General features: G+C 44.6%; 1 protein-coding gene across 1 annotated transcript in view; it reads right to left on the bottom strand.

Annotated features, from left to right (window-relative positions):
* The window catches only part of si:ch211-186j3.6 (neural-cadherin), a 244,038-nt gene that overhangs the window by 75,339 nt on the left and 145,968 nt on the right, over positions 1-22,731 (bottom strand). The window contains exons 17-25 of the mRNA XM_060070949.1: positions 21,801-21,921; positions 21,251-21,413; positions 18,604-19,281; positions 18,117-18,308; positions 17,211-17,654; positions 16,191-16,521; positions 13,623-13,716; positions 10,544-10,728; positions 3,944-4,173 (exon numbers count right to left, since the gene is read on the bottom strand). Of these exons, the coding sequence (XP_059926932.1) occupies positions 3,944-4,173; positions 10,544-10,728; positions 13,623-13,716; positions 16,191-16,521; positions 17,211-17,654; positions 18,117-18,308; positions 18,604-19,281; positions 21,251-21,413; positions 21,801-21,921 (2,438 nt within the window). The remainder of the gene's footprint in view (positions 1-3,943; positions 4,174-10,543; positions 10,729-13,622; positions 13,717-16,190; positions 16,522-17,210; positions 17,655-18,116; positions 18,309-18,603; positions 19,282-21,250; positions 21,414-21,800; positions 21,922-22,731) is intronic.

Raw genomic sequence — 22,731 nt, 5'->3', positions numbered from 1 at the left:
TCTACGGCGAGCTTGTTCAAACTGCATTTTTGCGCTAGTGGGCTCTTTCTGTTAATGAGGGAAATAAAGCAGGCAGTAAACCTGCTCTCTTCTTTTAGAACGGTGCTTACAGTTGCAGTGTTTATGCTTTTTGATTTTGCAGACCAGTAAATGTCGGCACACTATACTGTTTTAATATGGGTTTTACCTTATGCTTAAAATAATATACTGAAAAGGTTTAAAGAAGTGAAGAGAAAATAGCCGGGGGCAATCAATTCTACATCGTTTAGTTATATTTGTAGACATGTAAGTGTTGCTGAGAGTGTATAAGCTGTGTGTGTGTGTGTGTGTGTGTGTGTGTGTGTGTGTGTGTGTGTGTGTGTGTGTGTGTATTTGTGTGTGTGTGTGTGTATTTGTGTGTGTGTGTGTGTGTATTTGTGTGTGCGTGTGTGTGTATTTCTGTGTGTATTTCTGTGTGTATTTCTGTGTGTGTGTGGACTTGTCCATATTCAGGGATCAAGCGTTTTAGCATGGACAAAGCCATTGTGACAGTCCCCCTTGGAATGCTTTGACCAAATGCCAATGATGATGTGGGGCTAAGGGATGGAGGCGGAGGCGGAGGAGGAGGAGGAGGAGGAGGGAGGCTGGTGTCATGCTGGGAATTGGGAAGAATCTGGGGCTTGTCATGTTTCTCATGCTCCAGTAGTCCATATCACTGACCATCATTTGTCTCCATGAGTAGCATGAGCTCATAGTAGGCTTGTGGGAAGGTGGACCGACCTGGAAATAATCGCAAGCTGCAATGTTTTCTTCCTCTTCCTGACCAGTGAGGAAAGCCGATTTCGAGCGTACAATGTAGCTGAACTTATTTCCGGGGTAGAATCCTGAGCATTGGAGAATATCCTCAATGAAGATACTTCTCAAAGTTTCATAATGATCACCATGATCCATCGATGAATTAATGAATTCCTTGATGATATGTTCCGGTATATTTGTGAATTTATGGATGATTATTATGAAATCCGAGCAGCATCTTGGCTAGACCTTAAATAACCCATCCTCAAGGGGAAATGCACTATTCATCGATTTCTAAAAAAATATAAATCAATCTTTTGCTTGCCTCATAGTATAGCTGAACTGGGCTTTACGAAATTCTGTGACACATCCACTTTTTCTACTCAACGGTCATTACTGGACCACCTGGGCACACAGGGCACGCTCTATGGTTTTTAAAGCAGGGGTCAGCAAATGCAATGGGGAAAAAAAAGCTGCTTAGCTCTGCTGGAAGTCAACTATATTGTCTGCTTTTGTGCTCTGCTGCTGGGAACATATATAATGAAGATGGAACTAGAAGCTTTGCTCTATGTCCATAATCCTTAAAAAGTACAGATGGTTCCGGGGGGGGGGGGGGGGGGGGGGGAGGAGAGAGAGAGAGAGAGAGAGAGAGAGAGAGAGAGAGAGAGAGAGAGAGAGAGAGAGAGAGAGAGAGAGAGAGAGAGAGAGAGAGAGAGAGAGAGAGAGAGAGAGAGAGAGAGAGAGAGAGAGAGAGAGAGAGAGAGAGAGAGAGAGAGAGAGAGAGAGAGAGAGAGAGAGAGAGTGTATCATCTATACTTCTGAGGCATTTCCAGAGAATTTAACTAGTTTATAATAAGAGCTATCTCATCTTCTGCCCTACAACCCCCACCACCCCAGCCTATTGTGCTGATCTTCACTCTCTTATTCTCTCGTTCTCTCTCTTGCTCTCCACCTGTTCCTCGCCATGCTTCACATCTTGTTCCAATCCCGGTCTTCTCCGGCAGAAGGCCCGGCGACAAACAAAATGCCAAGTCCCTCTGGTCAGGGATTATACACAAGGAATGAAGAGGAGGTATTTTGATGAATGATAACAAGGAAAGAAGATACACCCCATCCAAACAAGCCTGACTAATTCAACTGGTGATGAGGATAATAACACTGCTAGGGTTATGGGTTGGATTCCCAAAGACGGCCACCATGCTCAGGATGTAAACACCCACTGTATTGTAAGACTTTGGGGAAAAAGCGTACATCAAACCAAAACACAACAAAGGATTGAATGTGTTGTTGTTTCGAGAGTTGTTTACTGCCTGCTGCTCATTAAACATCAGTATGGATGGCATGTTTGGTCTTATGGTCTTATCTGCTTTCTATTATCAATCCAACCCCACAATTCTTTACTTAGTATGCACCTAAACTGACCCCCACGTTAGGTTTTTTATTTATGGTCGGGAATAAGCAATCGAGGGATAATGAATCCGTCATCAAAGGATCTGCTCCAGGGGTTTGTGTTTATGTAAGAAACATAAAAAAACATGATAAAAGATTTTGATCAAATTTGAAACAATTAGACAACTTTTAATGATTATCGATCGTCTATGAGTCAATCAGGCACCACTTGTAACATATAAAACAACTGCTTCACATGGGGTTGGACAGATGGGCGGCGGGAGATCCTAAATGCTGGTTAACAACTAATCATTTGGCAGACATGCGATACAGAGAGCCTCAATTAGGAGCTGCCATCCGGCTTGCCATCATCTCTCTTCTCAGAGTAAACCTCTGCGGTGTGTTGGAGTCTTTTTAATGTATTTAAAAATAAACAGCTAGAATACAGGCTGCATGAACAAGTTCTTAGAAGCTTTTATTCTCTCGCTGAACTTGTTAGTTGGCCAAAATATACTGCATATTGTCAGTATCATTATAATAGCTTCTAGTAACACTGTAAGTAAAAACTGCTATGGTTTTAAGTTTTGAATAAAAAAGTAATCACATAATTGGGATTGTTTAACACAACAAAAATCCACAATTCAATTAGATGATTTTAATGCAGAAAAAAAAATCTGTGTTTAACTGTCTGTTGTCCAAGAGGAACATATTTAACATTATCCCCCCCAAAATAAGTTAGTTTTCCTGAGCTAACTTTTATTGAACAGATTGGTTTGAGGGGGTTTCATTTATATTTTAAGGAGCCACAGCCTGGTTTTCATTTGGAGTTACCATGATGGATTCATACCAATCATACCATGTCAATGATTTTGACACAACGTTTGGGGCTTTTTTTTTTTTTTATAAAATATAGAAAGAAAAATAGAAGAAATAGTGGGGTAAAGAACACTGCCAACTTAATATGTTTTCCTCTTGCCAAAATCCTCAACACAATGACCAAGAGATCGACAAAGGTTTCCCTGTGTTCATTATGTCAAGTAAACGGCAGACAGTCCCAGAGCAGGGCTGTGATTGCATTGGATGGATTGAGACCAAAGAAACTGCATGGTTCTGTGACTTGCTTCTGAATGAAATATGGAGGGCATGCGATTGAAACCGCCAAAAGAAAAGCCATGAGCAGTGTTTTGCATTGAGTAGGGATCTGTACGATTGACTATCATTTCTCTTCCAACCAAAGCTATGTAGACTGACTTGAGGGTTCATTTAAAGATAATATGGTAAATACGTATTTTGCAAGTGACACCTGATTGGCCTGATCAATAATCAATAATAACCATCAATAATCATTTAAACTTTGCCCCCTTTTCAATATTCAAACCCCCCAAATAGTTGATGTTATCGTTTCCATTGTTGGCCCAAGCATTGACATGATTTACATAATTGATAAGCAATTGCTCAAGGATGCCCTACAGATAGGCTATAGACACTGGGGGACTGAACCCAGTGAATCTTGGCTTGGAGTCAAGCACCCATAGACACCACAACACAATCCTATAACCGGCTAGCCACATTCTGCAACCGGCCTGCAATATTCTGCGACTGGCTCGACACATTCTGCAAGCAGCAAGCTACCTTTTTGCACAGTGCAAGCTAGAATTTGCAACCCCCAAGCTACCTTCCGCAACCCACTAGCTAGCCTCTGCAATCCACTAGATACCTTTTGCAAGCTGATAGCTTGTTTCTGCAACCCACCAGCTACCTTCTGCAACCCACTGCCTACCTTCTGTTTGTGGGCGACCAGGTAGCCGTGCAGCTTCTCCGGCTGTAGATAGGACTGTGCGGTGTGCACGGCGAAGCGCACGTCCAGCGTTTTCTCCCGGACGTCCATGAGGCTGAAGACGTTGATGTCATCGGGGGTGACGGAGAGCATCTCGGACAGGAAGTCTACCAGCAGGTCGTAGCGGCTCCGCAGCCTTTCCCGGGGCTCCAGGAACTCTCTCGCTGTGATGTCTGGAATACACACACAAACACAGGCACATGCACACACACACACACACACACAGACAGACAGACAGACAGACAGACAGACAGACAGACAGACAGACAGAGACACAGACAGACAGAGACACAGACAGACAGAGACACAGACAGACAGACAGACAATATTATAATAAGTGCACATTATCAGATTATTGCCAGCCTACGAGAAAAAAAGATAGGCGCAAAACATGAGGATTCAGTTAACTTGCAAGCCTGAGTCAGAGACGAGCTTCCAAGGGCCAGTGAGGAATCCACAGAACACGAGTTTGTGTGTTTGTTTTGGTCAAATGTCTTCATGAGCAGCGATGGGCCACGAGCGTGCTGTGCTGTGATCCACGGGCCTCCTAATGGTAAGACTAGCGCTTTTATATGACTCAATGCTCCCCAGCCAGCTCGCTCACTATTCATTTTATAAACACTGGAGGAACCAAGGATACAAAGCCAAATGCTTAGGGTTTTGCACACACTCTCTCACACACACACACACACACACACACACACACTCAAACACGCACACGCACACACACACACACACACACCGACACACACACACACAAGCATGCGCTTACACGAATACACACTCTTTAAAGAGGATGGAACATTGATCTCCCCTTCTAAATTATCCATGATCTTTCTGTTTATGACAATATTAAAATGAAACACATCCATCCGCCTGTAATCTTGACAAGGACTGATGACATGCTGGCTTCTTCTTCCTGACATTCGGCTCCCACTCGTCTAATAGCAGTTCAAACGAATGCAATTGTTAGAAAGATGCCTTGCAATCTTCTATATCTTTAATTGCATCCTCGTTCCATTGAAACTAAAGACCCAATTAAACTTCCTTCACCCCTTCCCCTGTCATTGTCTTTGCCTCCTACGAGTTGGTATGTTTCAACAACATTCAAATACAGACATAAAGAGATTTTGGCAGAGAACAGACGGGGAAGAGACAGGGAAGAGACACCTGTAATTGGCTGAATAGCATCAAAGGTAAGGTAACGTCAGCAGACTAACTCTCACAGACCTATATATGCCAGTAGTTTCTTCTATGAAACTGCCTCTCCAGTGAAATTGTCTCCAGCAGACGATCTGAACAAAGAACCCGAGGAGAAGCATAGAGAGTGGAGGGATGCTAGCGTGCTTCAAAAAAAAAAAAAAAATACCAGAATCAAACTCTCACCATTGGTAGCGGGTGCCTCGGTAGTCCTGGCTGTATACTTAATGTTGAAGCCCATTGGGTAGCTAGTGTGAGTGTGTGTGAGCAGCGTGGATATTAAACTAGTGTAGACTGCCGTAGCACATTCCCCTGAGTGAGATTATGGGCCAGACAGACACTGCAGCTGGGTGTTTTCCCTTTAGTGGCTAAATCTAACTTTGCAGGCATATGTGTGCATGTGTTGCTGTGTTGTGTGTGTGTGTGTGTGTGTGTGTGTGTGTGTGTGTGTGTGTGTGTGTGTGTGTGTGTGTGTGTGTGTGTGTGTGTGTGTGTGTGTGTGTGTGTGTGTGTGTGTGTGTGTGTGTGTGTGCATGTGAGAGAACTGGCTATTATTTTGCAGCTGTGTTTGTTCTGCATTCTGTGTCTGCAGGTGTTTGACTTTATTATTTGTGTGTGTATGTGAGAGGGAGAGAGTGAGTGAGTGAGTGTGAGTGTGAGTGTGTGTGAGTGTGAGTCTATCCTTACTAATCCTTAAAGCAGTAGCTGGCTTAACCCCTAGCCGGTTCCGCCTCAGACCTAACCTGCCAATCATGCCTCATTACAGGCCAAAAGGTCTTCAACAATTCAAAACAGCAACTGTGCACTCCTTTCACACACTCACACACACACACACACCTGGGAAGGTGGATCATTAGGGCTTAAGCGGGTGTTCAACATCAAGGTGCAGAGTGCACCGATGGATGGGACCCCAGAGAGACACGGGGAACATCAGTTCCCATCAGTCCTTTGCCCTCTCGCCTCGGGCTGTGGCAGGGAGGACAGGCACACACACACACACACACCCCAGCCCAGGAGGACGGGGACACGGGCTCCATCTGCTTTGATCCTGATGCATGTGGAACTATCCCTCTCTCTCTCTCTGGATATATATCTCTCTCTCCCTCCTTGCCACCGCAGGGTCAGTCAGCAGCCATCAGGAAGGAGTCGCGCGGTAAGTGTAGCACAGCGCATACCCGAGCGCTGCTCATGCATTCTTAACCAATGAGGTAGCCAGTACGCCACCGCTCAAGGCTTTGATTAAGCCCGGTAACGGTGACCAGTCAAAAGTAAAATGAAATAACTACAAAGTCTCGGGGACCCAGTGAAGAGCGGAAGTCAACAACTTTGTTGTAGTCTGTCACAATAGTAAATAGAGGAAAAAAAAGAAGGAGGACAGATGTGTCAGCCCCAATAAAGGCACAGCCTTGCAGAGCGGGCCATTAGTGCGGGAGAATGACGCAGAATGAGGCTGAACAGGAAGTCCCAGGGACAGGGCAGGTTATACAAGGCACAGGAGGAACGCTCGTCACGTAACTTAAGATGAGAAAAGGCAGAAAGACGCTGAAACCATCACAACATTAAGAGACGAGTGATGAAAGGGGAAGGAGCCTTGGGCCGGCGATTAAAAAGAGAGAAGGCTCTGAGTGCGAAGCGACTCGAACAGCTAATCCTTGTGGCGGCTACTGCGTTACGTACCCAATTCCACTGCCTCTTATCGATCTCTGAAGGCAGGTCTCTGGGGAGGGACACAGAGGGGCCGATGAGATAGAAGTGGAGAAGGGTAGAGAGATTGCCAGCAGCTTGGTCTATCCAGGTGCAACTGCCCATTTTTAATGGACTGTACTTTTGTTGTATCTCCTAAAGGTTATCGTCGCTTACAATCCTGGTGCAACTAGATGAGCCACCAACCTCGCCAGGCATAGTGTGTGTGTGTGTGTGTGTGTGTGTGTGTGTGTGTGCGTGTGTGTGTGCGTGCGTGTGTGCATCTTAGTATTTATGCGTGTGTTGTGTTAGTGTGTGCCCTGCACCCCTCAATGTGTCTGGTAAATCAATAGCTTTCGCATGAATGTGTGAATTCATTGCTTTGTGTGTGTGTCTGTGTGTATGTCTGTCTGTGTATGTGTGTTTGTGTGTGGCTGTGTCTGTGTGCTATGCTGCTATAATTACACTCGTTTTGATCCGTCACTGTTTCAAGGACTTTGTGTTTATCACCTATTTCACTTTTAGATCAACGGCATTTAAACGACAACGGAAGCCTGTGTGGGAGTGAGACAAAGGGGGAGTTAGCAACACAGAGTGGAGAGGGATGGAGCAGAGTGCCGGAGACTTAATCTCCACCAGGCCTTTTTAACTACCTTTCCTCGCATGTCCTCTTATAGCATCCAGCATTTGTTCTCGAAATGGGATTTAGGATGTCAAGGAGGGTGTGAGTAATGCTATAAGTGGAATATTTTCATAATCCCAGAGACTTAGGAATCAATGAGGCTGTTTACGACGAAGCCACCTGCCTGATATTGGCTCTCGGTAACACTGCACCCAAACAGAAAATATGCAATTAGGCTAGAGCAGCCTAAACCATACAATGATCGCAAAGTCACCGCTTGTTGACACATGGTTTCTTTGTTGTTGATCCCACTGCTTCGTGTCGGATCATATTTGCCAACCTGTTTACTTATTTATGTTTTGTGTCACCTTGTTCATGAATGAAACTCAAATGCCGCTAAGACGCTTTAACATCGGCAGTTACCGACAGCACCTGTTTATCATATTAATGCGATGGTTGGTTAACCTCTTCCTCAACTGCGGTTAAGGTATTAGGGCCTGCAGAAAAGAGTCCAATAATTTAAATAAAAGCTTGCAATTATATGAATGTATACATTTAATAAAAAAGCTTGAAGGGATTTGCTCAACGGAAAACTGAGTCATTGTTGGGATTTGGATTAAATGACTCCCTCGTCCATTGAAAGACTAATAATAATATTACAAATAATAAAGGCAAACGGTTTTGATGGGAAACAAACAGAACACTCCGACCACTACTAATCACAAAATAATAGAGTTTCATTCAATTTATTTATTTTTTTATTCGATCCAACACTAATTTAGCTGAAAAACAAATATTGGCCCGGTAAGCTCCAGCTGTTCTCCACTATCACTGCCACTGAATTAATTTACCTCCACTGAATGAGAAGCAAAACCTTTTATCAACATACACACGACCATGCTGTTGGCGCGCTCTCTCTCTCTCTCTCTCTCTCTCTCTCTCTCTCTCTCTCTCTCTCTCTCTCTCTCTCTCTCTCTCTCTCTCTCTCTCTCTCTCTCTCTCTCTCTCTCTCTCTCTCTCTCTCTCTCTCTCTCTCTCTCTCTCTCTCTCTCTCTCTCTCTCGTGCACACACACACACACACACACACACACACACACACACACACACACCAACACCTCCATCACCTCAACCACCACTCACAAACCCCTTTGGTTCCATTTCAATATCCTGAAATCATAAAAATCCTTCAGCCATGTCCTATCTCTTCTCTAAAGTCAGGTGATGATGGATGTGGCTGGACTTGTGTTGGGATACAACACCATGTTTGTGCTGGCTGTGCATTAAAATAAAAGAAAAGAAAAGAAAAGAAAAACTGACAAGATCCTCTCATCAATTTCCCCCTGTTTTATTCTTAGCAACAAACGGAAGATTTTAAACACAAACGTCATTATAGACAAGAGGCAGGAGATAAGGTTCCTCGCTCAAGGATGTGTGCAGGTATACAGAGGAGATCGGCCATTATACACCGGCTTCTTTCAGCTCGGAGTGGAACACTTTAACCACTAGGCTATCCGGCCCGCCAACATACGTCCAAAGCAACCGCACAGACGTCAGCTCTGTTTCCAACGGGTCATTAAGAGGGATTAATGATAGCGTTATGTCAACCCCTCCATTGACTGTGAAAGCGACAGACCCTACGCCACTGATCATTGGCGGAGCGACGTTAACCAGAACTGCATTACATTTACACTGGTCGCCAGGCAGGTTCACGTTCCGCTCGCGGCACTGATGTCATCATCAGCGTGATGCGATGTGTGTAGCGTTCTAGCAGTGTCTCTAGGGTTGTAGTCTGATTAACGGGCTCTAAGAGACACAAAACCATGTCTTTTTGCTCTAAGCAAAATTAAAACTGATATCAGCCTAATTTACAGATCAGTTTACACGTATGGATGTGTGCACTTGCAGTTAAGGCACTTTGGATAAAAGCACTCACAAAATGGCGTATCCTTTGTGAAACGAATAATACTTTTGGGACAACAACGGCTCCCAATAAAGTCGGCTGTGTGTTTTGATTTGATTCCGGATGCCTGAGTGCGAAGAAGGTTTTTGCAGACCAACTTGTTTTATAATCCATGCGGTATCGGTTCGGACACTGAAAGTTTCATTAGTTAAGACTTGTGGGGTGTCCGTTGAGAAGGGAATGTGATTCTAGTTAAATCACAGCCGCCCTTTTTCAGACTAATCACACACAGTGTTTGCATTGCTGTCATGTCTGCAAAGATTCGGGAAAGTTGCAAACCCTCGCCTATTGTGAGGAAATATTGACCAAACGATAGCTCTATAGCGAGGAGAGCCGCTGCCAGAACGTCTCTTTGACAGCTATACACCGCCAGACAGACCAGTGATTGCATCTTTAGTACCCCACGTCACATCGCTGTAATTCAGAGCGTGAATATCTGTGAAAAAACACTTTCAACCCCCCCTCTCCTCACAAACACTCCCTTGATTGTTTTGATCATTGATAACAGTGTTTGGCTACCACCCATAACATTATTTACAGCTCTTTGGGCAGTCAGCTCATCAGATGGTAGGTAAGCACAAGATTATGTTTCTTGTGGCTATTAAATTAGAATTAAATGACAGAACGTGAGTATAGGTGACTAAACATATCAAGAATAAACTTGAATACATAAACTCGTCCTTAAGCGTGATTAATGCCTGAGTCACATATTTGGTCTTTTCACCGTCAATTGTGGTGAAGACAACAACTCCTATGAACCCACGCCACTTCACAACATCATCAAACAGCATCTATTGTTATAAAAACGTTAGAAAAACGTTTTAATTTGTATGTTTAATTTATGATTTTAACTAACACTTGTTTATGATTGTTGTTGTCGCTCCCCAGTGCTCTTAAGGCACAAGCTCAAGCCGGCTAAAACGGGCCCTTAATGATAAGGGATTTCTGAATCTTACACAGGGGGCCTTTACAGAAGACTGACGAGCAAAAGATTGAAGGTTTCAATCACATGCCTGATAATGATAATAAGACAAATCATAGTGATAAAATAATATAATAATCCGCTAGGCTCTGTACCTGTGAGGCGCAGGGACCCCGAGTTGTGGATGGCCTCGTCCCGGAGCTCCCTCACATGGACGGTAACCTTGGAGACAGCGTCGGGCCAGATGCCGTCGGTGACGCGGACCTCAAACTCGTAGCTGCCTGGCGGGGCATTGTCCTTGATGATCAGGAAGCCTGTGCGCTTGTTCAGCATGAAGTAGCTAGAAGGCAGGGGACCAAACATACACACACAAACAACACTCAGTTAGAACTGTCTTTTTGGACAGTAATGACTCACTGAACAGTGAGTCGTTTTGTACAATCAAGTAGAAAACGAGACATGGTAGTACAGTGTTGTGTGGTTGGCTGGGACGTTTGACTCGATGGAAAGGTTATGGGTCGGATCCCCCATGTCCTCATTGCAACTACATGCATCTTTTCATCTTGCTTTTGATACCAGCCTGAGCCATTAAAGAAGAATACATGCAAGTGTGATAGACATATTGAACAGGAGAACATGTAGGTTTGATGGGTGGATGTAAACCTGCAGGTAGGATGCTGACATCCTAGTATTCACTATAAAAAGAGAACAATAAGCTTGGCGCGATGAATAATTCAAAAATACGAAGTGTGGGACACATACGATATTTATACAGCAATAGGCAATTTGAATCTTTTGCTGAGTTTACTTAACTTCCCATCTTTTCTCAAATGGTTCTCCCAAAGATGCTGAAGTCCTTTTCCCAGAAGCCTTTTTTTGGCCAGAATCTCCATAATTTAGCCATTTTAATTCCAGTTAGCTGTGCCACTTCAGTGAAGCACACGTTGCAAAAATGTATAAAAGCAAGCTACAGTGTGCTGGGCAAACACGTCACTGTTTTTTCAATGAAAATTCAAGATGTGTGGCTTAATGCTAGGCACAGTGCCGGATGAAGCTTTATCAAAAAATTGTCTTTGATGCAAGCAGTGCAAGGACATACACCTGATCTGGAAACACAAAAGGATACGTTCCAATAGTGGCTTTGTTACAATTTTGGCTTGCCCTTGCTTACACACTCTCCAGTTGTCTCTTGATCTCAGTAAGAAGCTAGAGAAGCGGCCCGAAAAGACTGCTAAAGTGTTACAGGACCAAGGTAACATCAGTGTATCCTACATAGGAAGTGCTTTGAAGAAAGAAATGTGTCACAACTTCATTAGAGGTCCAGCCATCATGCTCGTCTGAAGTTTGTGATTTGGCCGGATCATCGATATTGAACGTCACCTTTAATTACACAAGAGCAGCTCAGCTGTCACATGTCCACACTGTGCCCTGTCTCCTTTAAAAACACTAACTGATACCGCTCATCTCCACAAGGGTATAGCGAACAAGCAAAGGGACATGCATCTCCTGAAGAAGGTAAGGCCCCATAGGAAATAAAACCTAACCACTTCCTCCTCCAAACTTTTGATACAAATGAGTGAATGTCAATGGAGACATCGTTAGTGCATGTATGGTGCAGTACTGTAAAGACTGACAAGCTGCCCCTTAATGAGACTCCCCAGCTCCAGTCTGCCTCACATGCTGAACTTTAAGAGAGGAAAAAGGAGAGTAAGTGCAAGGCCAAGAAAGTTTGTGATTTAACAAGTTCACTTTAGTTTGCATTGATGTTCCCTTGATTCTTACATCGCAGCGGCATCTGAGAATGTATGGGTATGTGTGTGTGTTGGTGTGTGAGTGTGTGTGTGTCCCAGGCATGTGCACGCACACACACACACACACACACACACACACACACACCCACACACAGATTCAGAAAGGGTCGTTGGCATACAATGTTCGATGCTTCTGCTTCCGGAAAGCGATCGCAAGAAGATAAGAGACACAGCTTGTCAAGAATCTACTCTCAGTTTCAGCCTAAGACCTGAGGCCTCAGGTGTGATACATCAAGGACCCACACACACACACACACACACACACACACACACACACACACACACACACACACACACACACACACACACACACACACACACACACACACACACACACATATATATAGAAACACACACACAGAAATGTGTCGGCCTCAGAGGGAGCAGGGAGAATGAAAACAAGTGAGGGAACAGCAGGAGACATAAAATGAGGATAACTAACACCATGGTTACAGAGACTGAGAGGAGGAGGAGAGAGGGAGGAGGAGGACGGGCATGTAAAGACGCAACTCAGGAAAACTCTGAAAGAAACAGAAGGAAGCAAAGATGAATCAACAAGAGCCGTAGGAAAGGGGGGACATTTTGAAAAGAAGTAGAGATAAGGAGAGATAGAAAGTCCCAGAAACACGAAAATGGCAAAAGGGATGAAAAAGAATGCTGTAAAAAAATGTATGAATAAAAGAGGAGGTTTAAAAAAAAGAAATAAAGCATAATAATAATATATATATATCTATATATATTTAGCATTGCTTGTCCTAATACTAGTCTTTTCTCTGACATTGCTTGTGTAACAATTACAATTAGGGCATTTAGCAGACGCTTTTATCCAAAGCGACTTACATCGGTTAAAACACACGTTTGACACACCGACGGCAGAGCCAACCATGCAAGGCTACAGCCAGCTCTACAGGAGTCTTTAGGGTTAGTGTCTTGCTCAGGGACACATCAACACTCAGCTAGGAGGAGCTGGGGATTGAACTAGCAACCTTTCGGTTACAAGACAACTGCTCTTCCTCCTGAGCTAAGCCAATCCAATTTTTTTTGCTCAGATTTATATGAATCCAAATATTTGTACTCATAAATATATATAAATGTATATACAGTATGAATGAAAGTGTAGCAAACAACACAAGCAATGTCAAAGAAAAGACTAGCACTAGGTCAAGCAATTTGTTCACACACAAAATGAACAAATAAAAATCAACGAAGCACAAAGCACCCAAACAAACGGTTGTACAAATGATTATAAACGATCCCATCCGGAAGGCCGCGTGTTGTATCAAAGACTTTAATAAAAAAGAGCAAACCTCTAACTACAACAGGGGGATCTGTGAGGACGATCGGGTGAGTTTACAGAACAATTGGTAATCGGATCGCCGGCAGAGACGAAGGATGTTTGAGCAGCAGAGATCAGGTGAGCTACCTTGGCATGTGTCCTTCAGCAACATAGGTCTTGTTGTCCCAGTCATCGGGATCAGGAGAGTAGACCTTGCCCAGCACAGTGGTAGGCAAGCGACCTGCAGGCATAGCAAGCACAGGTCATCAGGGTGATCGACGCCCTTTTATTCATATGTGAACGCCAGAGAGAAGCTGTCTGAGAGTCCTTAGACAGCTGTGTGAGAGTGTTTCAATTTGAGCAAGGGAAAATGAATACATTATATTACAATTATTGTATTATATGATAAATCAATTAAAGTAATTCACATTATATGAACCTCAATGTTATTATGTTATTGCGTTACATTTCTCATTAATTAAAATATTAATTTATTGAATTATCCAATTAGGAACCATCAGCGGTAAGAAGCTTTGGTAATGAGGCAGTTCTTCCTTATCTTCCTGCGGGAAAGACATCCTATTGTAGGCTTTTCTGTTTCCACTGGCAGAGCAAGACATTAACACTGCCAGGATTAGGGGGTTGGGTTTCCACTCCGGCCACCCATGCTGTGATTGTATGCAATCAAGCTGCTTTTGATAATAGAATATGTATGTATTTATATTTATATTAAATCATTTAATAGGACAGTATCTATGAATAGATTCAGTCCTGGATGGAGTCCTGGCCCTTTAGGTGGTCTGCCATCATATATGTTTACCAGTCAATGTGAAACCGTGTAATAATCACTGTTAATCATGTAGTAATCTTCACAGAATTTCTCCCGAGACAACATGTGCGTGATTATACTGAAAACACAGCCTCAAACATAAACCCACAAGAGAAATATTGTCATCTTCACTATGGAGATAAAGTTCAGAGGACTTTATACACAACGAATAAATGAACAAAGATATTTAAAACTGTATGACGCTATTATATCACTTATACAATAGTGGACATATTAGATGGAGCCAATTGGGTTTCTTGTGAATCAAAAGTCAAAACATCCACTTGTTAAGACACTGCCGTGTGCCACAGAGGAGCAGGAGGAAGAGGAGGGGGAGTAGGAGAGGGGAGGATGAAGGACAGTAATTATCAGAAGGAGGGATACAATTAGTTAGGTACTGGGAGTGCATTTAATAATGTTATTTTTTTTTTTTGAATAGCCGATGATTAAGGCGAGATACCGCAGAGATCACAATGACTCACTCTCCCCAGCCGGGAGACACATCGCGCCTGTTTATGGGTTCTGAACGCCGAGAGGCAAGCGGCGCCTCGCATAGGGGTAACCTTGAAGGCCTGGAGGAATAGCATGTCATTTTATAATTGTTTTGCGCCGTACATGTCTTATGTGTCCCACCCCTCATTCACAGACGCACGCTCACGCACACACACACAGAGACACGTACGCACACACACTCATACACACTCATACGCTTTTAGTGAGAAAGTCCTAGTTCATTTCTTTCGTAGATTGAGTTTCCCACACAGAAACATCATCTCTGAATCATTTCTTCCTTGAATGGGAGCATGGAATTTATCATTTAAATGTCTTAATTCCCCTCAAGACTTTTTTTGTGGAGTTGAAATGGAGACTAAAGTTTCCTTTTCAACGTGTTTTCACATCAATTATTTGTGCAGCAGACATCCAAATGTTATCATTAATTAAATAACTGAAGTAAAATAATGATGCGTTGATGCTTGAAGGTAAAAAAATCGCTTAACAACATCCAATGTATTTGACCCCTTTTCCAGTCGCAGAGGGAAGTTATCCTCATAGTTATGCTACAAGTGTCCGACCCTATCTGGGACGCCGCAGTCAACCGCTGCCCAGACAGAGCTCTACCCATACACAAACACAACGCCTGCGTGTCCCGTGTCCATACGTCGATGAGTATACCATCAGGCACAGGTACACAAACAGGCGTCCAGAAAAGGCCGCTATCTGTGATCGGAAAAGAGCGCAACGTTGACTTTGTGCGAACGTAGATTATCCGGGCACATTGTGACAACGTGGCATAGATTGCTACGTTCACGATCATATCAGTAACATATTATTATTTTAGAAAGCCCTGGTATTATTTTAGAAATTATTTTGGTTAAATCGCTCACGTGAGACAATTGCTCAAATAAGACGTATACCGGTAACTTATTATTATTTTAGGAAGAAAACGTGTTTGGGTTAATTTGCTCTCACTTGCTCTGATCCTGTGGCACTCTGCTCCCTGTATTACGGTTTCTTGACGGTCATGACAAGGCTTAAGCCGTTGCTCCCTATAGAATTGGAGCATTTTCATGTTATTGCACGTTAAATCGTGTTTTTTTTTAAACACAGCTTAAATGAAAGAACATTGATTCATTTGAAAAGGTGTGTCAGTTGGTTAAGAGAGCTTCTGCCGGATATTTTAAGCCGTTGTAGTGTGGAATATGAGTTGCTGTCTCGCAGTGAGTATCTAGCAATCTTTCATTCACGCTAAATTTAATTCCATATCTCATTGTTGACTCGCTGAAAAACAAAGCCAATAATACTATTTGACAACTGGATGTACATTTATGTGCCGGGCCACCCTATTGGACAGCCCTGCTCTGACGAAAGCAAACACGACCTCTGACCTCTGTGACTGTTGATCATGATCTTCTTCTCTCCGGGCAGGTGGGCGTGGTCGTTCTGGTCGCCGATGGTTACCGTCAGCATGCTGGTGACCGTCTTGGCCGGCACGCCGCTGTCGCTCATGACGACGGGGATGAGGAACTCCTTCTGGCGCTCGCGGTCGAACGTCCTCAGGGCCGTGAGCGAGGCCGTGCCGTTAAGGTTGTCCTGCAGGTAGAAGTCGTTGCTATGGCGATAGTCGGGCGGGACGGAGAAGTGGAAGGGCGGCCCGTTCTGGGAGGAGTCCCGGTCCACCACGTGAATGAGGGTGGAGGTTTGGTTCATCTTCACCAGCTGACGGAGGGAGGGGGAAGCCATGCGCATCAGAGGCATTGTGTCACTGTCTTGTAAGGTGGAATTCAATTACATTTCATCCATCGTTATCAAATCTCATAAAGAAATATCTTTCAGAGAGAGCAAGTCCGATATTCACAATTGCATTTATCGGATCCTTCTTTCTTTAATGACATTGACAGCATCCAAATTGCCATATTTCCTGATAATCCATTACGGCTGAACGATTCATCAAATTCAAACAGACATCGTGATGTAACAGAACGCGACTCGCAAGCGCAAAGATTGCGATTTTCTTTTTCTTTTTTGGAGGGGATTTGTTGCTGTTTCTGCCTGGGGATCAGTAATATTTGCATTTATTTTTCTTTAGATTAGATTAATCGAAAGATTAGATTAGGTTAAATAAGGATGGTATAATATCAATTCATGCATCAATTCATCTCAAAACGTAGGCCTGGCCTAAAGGAAAGAGCAGTTTAAATGTTGACTGTTTCCAATGTTGCGTCGGTCCATACTTTACAAAGACCTAATGCTTGTATAGTTAATAATACAGAACATAAAAATCTCATACTAAATCGCATTCGCAATATTTGTCGATATAATCGCAATTCGATTATATCTCCAAATCGTTCAGCCCTATAATCCATCCATCCATCCATTAAATCCATGCATGACTCAGTCCTGCCTACCTGAGGGCCGAAGACATTCTCATAAATGACGGGAGTGTACACGGCCTCAAACTCTGGCCCGTTGTCGTTCACGTCCAACAGCGACAGCTGCACCGTGGCGCTACCCGTCAGAGGAGGGATTCCGTGGTCCGTCGCTATGACGATCAAGTGATGCTGAGTTGAGGCCTCGCGGTCCAGCGGCCGGGCCACGGTGACCACGCCCGCTTGGTCGATGGCGAACATGCCGTCCGGGTCGGACTCGTCCAAGAGGCTGTAGGTCAGGTCCCTGTTCTGGCCTGAGTCCGAATCGCTAGCCGCCAGCCGCGCAACGCTGGTTCCCATGGCGATATCCTCGGACAGCGGGCCCAGGGAGATGAAGTGTGGGATGAAGACGGGGGGGTGGTCGTTATAGTCCTCCACCTCCACCACGCAGTGCAGGAGACTGGAGAAGTCCAGGTCTTCCACCTGTAACATTGAATAATCTTAATCCCTCGCATGATGGAGACACTCGTTATTTTATATTTATTTAATTCACTCAGAAAAACGCAAACCAAGCATTTTGAAAGCATTGACTAAGCATTGTATTTCTGTTGTTTGTGATAACTGGGAATTTTATTTTTTTATTATTAAATCTGTTAAAGGAATATGATATATTCCACATCGCTGGCTCCCTGTCGAGCCTCCTATGCAGCATATTAACATATTTATTAGGGTTTTTATTCCATAGAACCAATTCAATCATTCAACCCTAAAGCAACACATTCCTGATAATACAAATAAAACAACATAGTTCAGCAGATTGTTCAGCATTGTTAGGATAACCTTCTCCGTGGAGGTTGTTTTTCTCCCTTTGAGTCTTTTTCCTTTTATTTGTTGAGTGTTGGATGTATTTTCTGCGCTCAGGGCAGTGTGCACGAGGAGGAGCACCTTCAAGGTAAGGTTGAATCTCTGCTCGTTGGGTCGCTCGTAGTCCAGCCGCTTCTTCATGCGCAGGCTCCCTCGCTGCTCCTGCCGATGGCTGACCATGTAGAACTTCTGCTCGGGGTCGCCGGCCACCACGCTGAAGGTCAGCTGGGCGTTCTCCCCGGCGTCGCGGTCCACCGCAGAGAGGTCCAGGACCTGGAGAGCAGACACACACGGAGACCGACACAGCCTGTCTTAACTTCTCGCTTCCCTCGTACCACGCTTTACTCGTTTTTTTATGCTGCCTGTTTACAACTTACAACTTTATTACAACTGTACTGTATTTGTTGGAGACATGTCGGCATTTTAGATGTACAGTGCTTCATCAAATATTCTATTCTGTGTTAGTTCATTGTACTGTATAATGTCTGAGTATATTTCCTTTCTTCCAACATGACGAGGGTGTAACCACGGTAACACATCAGGAACAGGGGGGAGTGAGCTCTCATACCTCTGCGTTGATGTCCGCCTTCTCCGAGACCCTGGCCAGACAGGCGTGCTCCGTGAAGATGGGCGCGTGGTCGTTGATGTCCCGGACCCTGATGGTGGCCGTCCCGGTGCCCGTCATGCCCCCTCCGTCCCGCGCCTCCACCACCAGCAGGTACGAGTCCATCTGCTCCCGGTCCAGCCCCGCCATCGCCACGGTGATGGTCCCTGTGGTGCCGTTGATGGAGAACATGTCCATGTGGGCCGAGACTCCGCCTCCGCCCGCGTCCTCGCCGAAGGCGGCGTCCACGCAGCCCACGATGCGGTACGACAGCACGGCGTTGTGGCCCACGGCCGAGTCGTCCTGGTCCGTGGCGGTCATCTCCATCACCAAGGTGCCCGCCGGCGAGTTCTCGGCCACGTCGCCGTGGCAGCTGGGCGTGCACGTGAAGACGGGCGCGTTGTCGTTGATGTCCCACACGTTGATGATGACGTCGGTGAACCCCGTCAGCCCCTCGCCGCCCTCGTCCGTCGCCATGACCACGAAGCGCCACACGGTACGCTCCTCGCGGTCCAGCGTGCGCTGGGCGTAGATCTTTCCCGTGCCCTTGTCGATGATGAACTCGCTGTCTGCGCCCTGGCCGTGCAGAGAGTAGCGCAGCGCTTCCTGGTTGGCGTCTTTATCCGGGTCGGACGCCGTTACCTGGACGCACCGCGGCGGCGAGCGGGGAGACAGAGACAGAGAGGGGGAGAGATTTTGATTGAGTTCCCCCTGCCTCACGCTGATACCCGGTAACACATCTGCACTGATCTCACACAGGGAACATGTTGCTTTTTAGCAAGCTAATTTTGCTGCCAACATTGGTGCCAAAATAGAGCCTTTTTGCACCTCTTCATGTTTGGAGATGAAGAGGTTGACAGTGTTGGTACATTTGCTTCAAATTAACTGAAAGTTATTTTTCTCGCTTTTAAACTGTCACAGCTCAGCAGGGAAACAGGCCATGATGTCAGCGTTGGTAATGGAGATAGGACAGGCGCCAAAGAGACAGCGAAACATGGCCGGCAAATAAAAAAATGATGGAACACATATTATTAAATTGAAAACATAGTTGTGTGCTCCAATATATTCATTTTGTGTGATGGATATCACCGGTTCTGTAATCATATCTGTCACTGTTTAACGGCACCTTTCAACATCTCTGCAGCATCAACGGTTCTCATTACCCATTGTTTCTTGCCGGAGCAGGTGAGGCAATGTGTCTTTGTCAATTAAAGTGGGGATCGCATGTTGGAGAAATAAAACTTAAAGAAAATACTCAAAGCTGTGATATAAAGGGGAAATAAATAACAAGAACGCCTAATTTGATAACAGATCTTGGCAGCTCTGGCACTTTTCATCAGAATGGGAAAGGGTTAGACTGTAAACTTAAACTTCTACAAACTTTTTAACAAGAATGGTATAGCAGCGAGTTGGGAAGGAACCCAAAGAGAAACACCATAACATATTGGAAGCATAGATTCATCCTTGTTTTTCCTTACCCTTTGAGGAGTTGGAAAGAAAACAAAACAATCTTGCACACACCGGGCCTAGCAACGAAGGATCCCTATTGGTCGGATCAGCTCAGAACGGCCTTTTCAAAGAGATGATTATTGGAGATTGCTATAGTAAGTGTAACATTACTATAAATCTGCGGGAGCCAAACAGAACCAGCTGCAACCCGTTGCTAAGCACAGCGTTGCTGGGAGATCTCTCCATGGAGGACAAAGCTGTTCCACAGGACTTCATCACTTTAATATCAATTTTTCATCAGGATGAAAATCCATCTCATCAGGCTACACCTGAACCTTGCTTGCGATGGCAAAATTGGAAGTATATCTCTGGGTTCAACTCATGTGTCTTGCTTTGGTTCTGGGCTGCTGATGGTTGATGGTTTCTGACTATTTATAACCACTGGTTGGAGCAGTACTGTATGGTTGATTATCATCAGGCTGCTTTAAATCCAAGAGCGTATATTAACATACAAATGTTTAAGTGTGTATAAAACCAAGACTTTGGTAATTGGTAAAAAATATTCAGGATTGCATGAGGGCTGTGTGTTTTTGCCGTACCCAATATGCATATGTGGTGTTTATTATTCCGGTGCATTGCTATGTCTGTAGCATTATATACTACAGACAATAGCTGTAGGTAGCAAAGAGCATATTCAGCCATACTTAACACCTCATACATACTAATTGCGTAGGAAGTTGACGATGCATAGTTTTATACAACTAAACATTGGTGTGTAAAAAAGGGGGACACAAAGTATGTCCACCTAAATCAGGTTTCACCACATGCATTTCAAAATTGTTTGGGTGCACACGTTGTATTTTCATCAACCCATAACCCTTACCCTTTGTCTGTGTGTCTGTGTGTCTGTGTGTGTGTGTGTGTGTGTGTGTGTGTGTGTCTGTGTCTGTGTCTGTGTGTGTGTGTGTGCCTAACCCTAACCCACCCTAACCCACCCTTACCCTAACCATAACCCCAACACACCCATCACCCACTCTAACCCCAACTCCTAACCCTTACCCTAGAAACCCCTCCAACCCTCCTGCAAGGCATTGGTCGTCGCCCCACAACCAGTACGTCAGTGAAGGCAGGGGGGGGGGGGGGGGGGGGGGGGGGGGCATACCTGCAGCACGAAGACGGGCGAGCCGTCCAGCTCCTCGGTGACGCTGCCGTAGTACTCGTTGACGGTGAACACGGGCGCCTCGTCGTTCTTGTTGACCACGCTCACCTCCACCGTGGTGGAGTCCTCCCACTTGCCGTCCGACGCCACCACGTGCAGCTGGTACCTGCGCAGCGCCCACGGGGGGGCGCCGATGGCGTCGTTAGAGCGTTTCACACGCAGTGGTGTTCAACGTAAGTACGCATCACGAATGTGTTTTTTGTATTTCATTCATATAGTTTGGAATCATTTTGGAGCTGCCTCATTCCGTTAGCCTCATAGATTATTCATATTTTGGCCAAATTGTGATATCTAACGTAAGTCTTCTTTCCTAATGCTGCTGATTCACTGTGCCTCATTGGCTGTATCATGAGCCAATCAGGGCTTTTTACATTCCATAATGCCTATCTGCCTAAGTCAGCTATTAGACTTAAGCATTTTTGACGCTAAATACAAATGAATCTAAATATTCAAATATATATCTACCCCCTCCCCTGCACACACACACACAAACCTTTTGGTCTGCTCGTAGTCCAGGGTCTGGGTGATGAAGATGGTTCCCACCTCTGGTTCCACGTCGAATACACCTCCAGTGTTCCCCGCGGTGATCTGGTAGCGGAGCTTGGCGTTTGCCCCTGCAGACCAGAGACATATGGGCTTCAGCACTGGACCTGCTGCCGACTCAGCACTTTCATCAATTTGCATCAAGACTTGCACGCCACCACTTTTTAATGAGCGTTAAGTAAGTAAAGTGTTTTTTTGGACACTGCCAACTCGCACCATTGATTGGCTCCGACTCAGGCGTGTTTGGTTGTCGAACGAGGCGGCAGCGATTTCCAGTGTGAAATGCACCTTAACCGGTCGCTGTTTATATAGCGCAGGGACATGCCTTCAAGCGTGCTGAATGTCTCTTGGTATTTGTTTTAATAAGGTGAAGAAATTAAAGAATGTGTAAACATGTGATTACGAATATGTGATGGAAAAGTGGAAAGTAGAATCCCCTATTTATGAAATTATTAAACTCAACAGAGAATAATAAAGGACTTAAACTAAATAAGAACAAAAACAAAACAAAAGAAGTAATTCAAAATGGAAAAGCGCAATCAATACATACTGTGTGTAAAGACTTCAACCGGGCATCACACCGTAGCATTGCGTTCCAGCACTTCTTTATTCAGTTGTCCTACCTTACTGAACGCGTCAACAAATTACTTTTCACATTATCTCACGATATTTCCCTTGTTGCACTCAAAGAAGAGCAAAAGGACTTGCTTTGTCTATCAAAATGCGAGAGGAGTAGTCTGAGGTAAGAAAAAAAGTCACTTGATGTGATACATCATAAAATGACATTTATTATTTTTAATTGTGCACAGCTTTTAAGTTACTCAAATGTCACACACTGTTATGACCTCTTTGTGATGAAGTGGTTTGGTTTTATCCTCGAA

The sequence above is a fragment of the Gadus macrocephalus genome, chromosome 14, assembly GCF_031168955.1.
Source record: "Gadus macrocephalus chromosome 14, ASM3116895v1".
NCBI classification, from domain to species: domain Eukaryota; kingdom Metazoa; phylum Chordata; class Actinopteri; order Gadiformes; family Gadidae; genus Gadus; species Gadus macrocephalus.
This window is presented reverse-complemented; position numbering and strand designations above follow the sequence as displayed.